Raw genomic sequence first — 7,237 nt, 5'->3', positions numbered from 1 at the left:
TGAAAATTAATCTTTTTTGCGAATAATTCATTGTTTATTTGTTGAAAAATGATCTTGCTTGGTAGAAAATTAATCGTCTTGTTAGAAAATTCATTTTTTTTTGTTGTTTAAAATTTCAAGTAATTCAATTAAATATTGATCATTTTAGTAATTAATTCATATTTTTTGGTGAAAAATAAAACTGCTTGTTTAAAGCTGAAATTATATTTTTTTTCAAAATTAATCTTTTTTTTTGTGCGGAAAAATAATTCGTTTAACTGAGAATTTAACTATTCAATTTTTGGTTGAAAACTGATCTTTTTTAGTTCAAAGTCCAACTGTTTGATTGAGAATTAATCTATTTGTTGGAAAAATCATTTTTATGGTAGACAATTCATCTTTTTAGTTAAAAAATCAAGTATTCCAATTTAATATTCATCACTTGAATTTTAAACTAAGAAGATTAATTTTCTACTACAAAGACGATTTTTCGAAAAAATACGCGAAATTTTATTAAAATATTTGCATTATCAAATATAAAGGAAAAATTTAAACCCAATAGTTTTACTTTATACTAAAAAAAAAAAGACTAAGTTTCAACCAAAAATGGAAGAAAGAATGTATGAGTCGATATGTAATTCATAAAAAAAGGACGAATTTTCAACTAAAATCGATAAATTGTCAACCAAAAACAGAATAGTTGAATTTTTACTTTAAAAAAATGAATTTTTAACAAAATTCAAATTTCAAAAAATATTATATACAAAAAATTAAGCACGTTATCGAAAAAATTTCCAGACTTAAAAAATAATATCCTGGCAGTTTGAGGTTTTTTTGGTAGAGTAGACACCCCATTTATATAAAAATCTAAGATCTTGTATTTTGAAAAGGACTTACAGAGTCCTTGAGGACAGGCATTGGTCGATGGTCCCAGTTCGATAATTGTCACGGCTTCTTGTCCGGGTTCTTCAGGCGGACAATAAAGCAGAGTAAGATTCTCCTTTTCCCCGAGCATGATCGATCGGTCGGTGATGAAAATTCCACGAGAAATTTGCTGATCGCCGGTCGAGGCGACAATTTCTGGTGGCAAGTGGCCCTGACCGACGACCAGGTGCTCGAGAGCGAGTCGCTGCTTCCCGGTGATAATGGCTTTGCACTTGTCCTCGCCGACAACAAGGCCATCGAGCTGCCTTTTCAGGCAGTAAACTCCACCGAAAACTGCGCATAATCTGGAATTTGGGGATACATTTTTCGATGGCCGTTGTCTTCATATCATTATAAATAAAATGGGAACAATTAGAGGGTGGCCGTTTTAATCGAAGAAAAAAAATTCCGGTTATTTTTCGATTCGCAAACATTTTTCACGGTTAATAAAATTAAAAAATTTTAACTCTAACTTTTCCATTTGAAGTGATAAAAAATTAACGACAAATTAAAACACTCCAAGTGGAATTCTTGAATTTTTAATTATTTAAGATTGAAGTAGAAATTGTAACTTTTATGAATTATAGAGTATAAAGATTCAAATTCAGTTATAAAAATATAAATTCACGTTATTATTTTCACTGTTCTTAATTAAAAAATCAATCAATGCTCTTTAAAATTTTCAAAATTATACTTTTTAAACAATTTTAAGCTAGAAACTTAAAAAATTCATTATTTTTTTAACTAGACACTTGTTAAAAATTATCTTTTTTGGTCTGAGATTTACATTTTAATTAAAAATTCATCTCTTTGGTTGAAAAATTAACTGGTTGAAAATCATTTTTTTTTCTTGTAGTTGAAAAGTAATTGTTTTAACTGCAAATGTAACTAATATATTTTTACTTGAAAATTAATCTTTCTTTGTTAAAAATTCATGAATTTTGTTCCAAATTAAAAAATCAATCAATGCTCTTTAAAATTTTCAAAATTATACTTTTTAAACAATTATAAGATAAAAACTTAAAAAATGCATTATTTTTTTAACTAGACACTTGTTAAAAATTATCTTTTTTGGTCTGAGATTTACATTTTAGTTAAAAATTCATTTCTTTGGTTGAAAAATTAACTGGTTGAAAATAATTTTTTTCTTGTAGTTGAAAAGTAATTGTTTTAACTGCAAATGTAACTAATTTATTTTTACTTGAAAGTTAATCTTTCTTTGTTAAAAATTCATAAATTTTGTTCCAAATTAAAAAATCAATCAATGCTCTTTAAAATTAGAAGTTAAATTATTTTTATTTGAAATAGTTTAAACTTCCTTGGAAAGATTAAAAATTTTATTTCAAAATCTTTAGGAATCTAGGAATTTTGTACATTTCTTCAAATTTAAATTTCAAAGTTGAACTACTTTGTTAAACATTCATTATTTTGGTTCAAGATTCATGATTTTATTCAAAAATTCAGTAGTTAAAAATTTAACTACTTTTTTAAACATTACCTTTTTCGTCTAAGATTTACATTTACGGAAGCCTAAAGCTAAACAATTTTCCACTTAAGGTAATAAAGGCTGAGCTGCAAATGAAAGGACTGAAAGTGGAACTGTTAAATTTTGAACTTTTAAAATTGAAATTTAAAATGTTTGTATTCAAATGCTCAATTTTTTATGCGTCTAAAATTGAAGGTAATAACATTTTTCAACATAAAAAAATATAAATCCACGTTATCATTTTCAATGCTCTAAATTTAAAAATCAATCAATGAACTTTAAAATTTTCAAAATTATATAATTTTAAGGAATTTTAAGCTAGAAACATAAAATTTAAAAAAAATTTAAATGAACACTTCTTAAATTAGAAATTCAATTATTTTCTTTTTAAATAGTTTAAACATCCTTGGAAAGCTTCAAAATTTTATTTCAAAATCTAGACAAATTTAAAAGTTGTTTAAAATTTGTTTTAAATTTAAAATTATTTTGGATTTTTTTTCAAAACTTCTAAATATCTGTCAAAGTGAATTGAATTTTTTCGGACAATTTACAGAAAATCCTGCAAATCTTAGAAAATTTCTTTACAATTTGGATGTATAAATAACAATTGAATATTTATTATTTGTAGGCGAAATTCGAGTAATTTTAAGAGATATGTAGAAGTTTTTAAAAGATTCAAACTTAATTAAAACTTGAAATGATAGCTTAATATAAAAAATGTCGATTTTCGCAGATTTTAAACAAAAAACAATTAGATTCTTTTTAAGAATTGTGAAAGGCTTCAAAAAAATAAAAAAATTTTGTTAAGATTCCTAGGAAAATTAAAAATAACTTATCATTTTGAAAAATTATTCTAAGAGTATATTTAGAAAGTTTTTCAAGGATTTAAACAAAATTTTCAAAAAAGATTCTGGAAGATTTTAGGAAAACTTTCTAAAATTTGCATGATAATTTTCAATCTTTTTAAAACTCCTAAATATCTTTTAAAATTACTCAAATTTTTTCTACAAATTTCGTAGAAAATTTACTTTTTGTTGTAATTTATATTTTGGGCTGAAAAATGAACTGAAATCTTTTCTGGATGAAAATTCAAGTTTTTTTTTTAAATATTGTTTTTTTTTTAAATTAAAAATTTATCCTTTTAAGAGAAATTGTATCTTTCTTGGATGAAAATTACCACTGTTTGTTTGAAAATTAACTTATTTTGTTAACAAATGCTCCTTTAAGTTCAAATTTTTATTGTTTTGTTGACAATTGAACTATTTTGTAGAATATTTACTTTTTTGTTTAAAAAGTACATTTTGGTTCTGAAAAATGAACTGAACTCTTTTTTGGATGTAGGTTCTACTTGAAAGAAAAAATGGTCGTATTTTTCATCTTTCTTGGATAAAAATGTAACTATTTGATAGAAAAATCCAACAATTTTGTTAAAAACTCTTTTTTTTTTTATAAAAAATTAGTCTTGTTGAATTAAGAATTCGATTTTTTTCGTTGACTTGTTTTTTATTGTTTACAAATTCATGTTTTTATCGTAAAAATTCAACTAATAAGACTCTCCAATTGAAATAGTTTAATTTTTAACGTTCAAATCGAAAAATTATAAAATTCTAAACTGGTTCCAAATCGTTTTTTAAAAATCATTAATTTATATTCACAGTTGATCAACTAAAACTGTTTTTTTAAATCAAAAATCTTCTATTTCAAACACTTCTAATTTTTAATTGTCCAAGTCTAAAACTACATTTTAAAAATCTTCAAATTTTAAACGTACGTTTAATAATTAAAGTCTGAAAAGAACATTTTTTAATTTTTTAATTACGCATTGTAAACTGAATGATATCATAATTGTAAAAACTAAAAATTCAACTAATTATTAATAATCGGTTGAAATTAAAGTTGGACAGATTTTTTTCTAACCCGATTGGTAAAATTCCAGGCCAAAAAATAAATTCACTGTCATTTCCTGGCGATTATCTTTTTATTTATAAATTTAATTATTTGGGTGAAAATTTAACAATTTTTTTTAAAAGACATCCTTTTTGGTTGGAAATTCAATTTTTTTATTAGAAATTTTCATCTTTTTGGGCTAAAAATTCAGCTTTTTTTTTAAACATTAATTCTTATTTAAAATTCTTATTTTTGTGTTGAAAAGTCATTTGAAATCTTTTTGGATGAAAATTCAACTCTATTTTTGAAAATGTGTATTTTTGCTTTAAAAATTCACCTATTGTTGTAGAATTTTCATTTTTCTTGGACAGAAATGCAACTGTTTTGTTGAAAATTTCACAATCGTGTTAAAAATTCATGTTTTTTTGGTTAAAAATTCGATTATTTAGCAGAAAATTGACTCATTGTTTACAATTCTTATTTCGTTCTTGAAAAGTGAACTGAAATCTGTGTCGTATGGAAATTTAAGTATTTAATTTTTATTTAATTCATATGTTTTAGAAAAAATATCATATTTCTTGAATAAAAGTGCATCTGTTCGGTTAAAAATTCAACAATTTTGTTGAAAAATCATAGTTTGTCTTTGAAAATTCTGCTGTTTTGTTAAAAATTTAACCATTTCGTAGAGAATTTACCTTTTTTTTTGTGGCGCTGAAAAATGAACTGAAATGATTTCTGGATGAAATTACAACTATTTTTTTAAAAATATTTTTCTTTTTTTAATTAAAAATTCAGTCCATTATTGTTTTGTTGAAAATTTTACTATTAAAAAAATTTAATTAGTTAAATTAGTAAAATTATTTAAGAAAATAATAATTTTGAACGGAAAAAGAAAGAAATTTTTAATAAAAAAAATTTTAATTGCAACTAAAAAAGAAAAAATTTTACCAAAAATGGAAGCCAGTTAAAACATAATTTTTTTTTCTTTAGAAATTATATTTTCCTGCTGAAAAATGATCTGAAATCTTTTCTGGATGTAGGTTCCAATTTTTAAAAAAATCGTCGTTCTTTATAAAGAATTTCTCTGTTTTAGTACAAATTTCATCTTTCTTGAATAAAAATGCAACTATTTGGTAAAAATCCAAAATTTTTTTGAAAAAGTCATCCCTTCTTATTAAAAATTAGTCTTATTGAATTAAAAATTCGATTTTTTTCATAGAATCTTATTTATTGCTTACAAATTCATGTTTTTGAAAAGTTAACTAAAATTATTAAAATTACCTAAATTAATTAAATTGAACTAAATGTTAAAAAATGTTGTTGGTTTTTTTTTAAATAAAAAATCTTTTATTTCAAACGCTTCTAATTTTTAATTGTCCACGTCTTTAAAACTGCATTTTAAAAATTAAAGTCTAAAATCGAAAATTTGTAAAGGGAAAGATTTTCGAATTACGCATTCTAAACTGAATGATATCATAATTGAAAAAGAAAACAATTCAACTAATTATTAATAAACGGTTAAAATGAAAGCTAGACATTTTTTTTTTTTTTCAAAAACTTTCTGAAATTTCCGGTAAAAAAAATAAATTCCCTGTCATTTCCCGATTTTACGGTCCAGTGGCCACCCTGAAAATAACTGTTTTCAGAGAAAAATTCTTGAAAAAGAGCGTCAGCGGCATCTTTAAAAAAAATATAAATAAAAGAGGGACAATTGAAAATGAAAATCTTCAACTAACCTGCAGAAGCATTGAGGAAGTTCTCCACTTCCATACATCGGCCACAAGAACGGAGTATTTCCATATCTTCCGAGACTGTTAAGGAAGTGTTTGGTGCGATTGACGCCATCCCTGCAGGAGGTTTCATCGGTAGCCATCGCGATTGCTTGCATCACGTAGTGCTTGACAACCGGCGTCAGATTTTTCGTATTTAGGTACTCTATGAACGTCTTGTCGCGGTATCCTGTACACAAAAAAAAGGACATTTGTGTTGTTCATTCGTGAGCGAGAGACACGCTGATGATGATTCAGAATCTCATTGTTTTCCATCTAGGGCTCTCCATCGAATCGCACATAGAATATTAATCGACAATTCTAATAACAGGGGGGGGGGGGCGTTTTAATACAGAATAAAATTAAAAAATTTCCCGGTCATTTCCCGATTAGCACAAATTTTTCACGGTCAATGATATTGAAAAAATAGTAAAAAAGTGAAACTCTTTAAATTTAAATAATGAAATTTAAATCATGAAAGCTACTAACATTTTTCAACTGCACAATTTTAAATTAAATGCAGTTAAACTGCCAACTTAAAAAAATGTTTAACTTTTATAAATTGTAGAGATAAGATTTAGATTCAATTCCAAAAATGTGAATCGACATTATCATTTTTAATGCTTTAAATTTAAGAATCAATCAATGAATTTAAAAATGTTCAAAATTATATCATTTTAAGCAATTTGAAAATCTAATTCCAGCTCTGAATTGGTTAGAAATTGAAAATTTCTCTGATTAAATCCGAAATTTTAATTCTTTCCGGAAATTCTCCATTACAAAAAAAATTGGATTTTTATGTAAAATGCCCTGTTTCAATACATACTTGAATTTTTTTCGAAAATACCTCGCTTCAACAGAGAATAATAATTTTGTTTAAAAAAATCAATTTTCCATTAAAAACTATTATTCTCCTGGTTAAAAATTGAAAATTCGTTGATCAATTTCAGATTTTTAATTCTTTAAGAAAATTCTTCATTTCAACTCGGAAATAAAATTTCTTTTAACAAAATTTCTGTGCAAATCAAGAATTTTAATTCTTCTCAAAAATTCTCCTTTTCAACTAAGAATTAGAATTTTTTTCTAAAACTCTAAAATTCTCTCAAATATAAATTTTCTTTGAAAGTACCTCGTTTCAAATCAGAATTATAATTCTGTTTAAAAAATTAAATTCTACATTCAGAATTGTTAT

General features: G+C 24.5%; 1 protein-coding gene across 1 annotated transcript in view; it reads left to right on the top strand.

The window, feature by feature from the left end:
- Nucleotides 1–7,237, top strand: part of LOC117173939 (rab proteins geranylgeranyltransferase component A 2) — a 58,458-nt gene that overhangs the window by 19,525 nt on the left and 31,696 nt on the right. The window contains exon 6 of the mRNA XM_033362588.1: nucleotides 870–1,118. Within this exon, the coding sequence (XP_033218479.1) occupies nucleotides 870–1,118 (249 nt within the window). The remainder of the gene's footprint in view (nucleotides 1–869; nucleotides 1,119–7,237) is intronic.

The sequence above is a fragment of the Belonocnema kinseyi genome, chromosome 5 (assembly GCF_010883055.1).
Source record: "Belonocnema kinseyi isolate 2016_QV_RU_SX_M_011 chromosome 5, B_treatae_v1, whole genome shotgun sequence".
NCBI classification, from domain to species: Eukaryota; Metazoa; Arthropoda; class Insecta; order Hymenoptera; family Cynipidae; genus Belonocnema; species Belonocnema kinseyi.
Note: the sequence above shows the minus strand (reverse complement) of the source record. Positions and strands in the feature narration are given on the sequence as shown.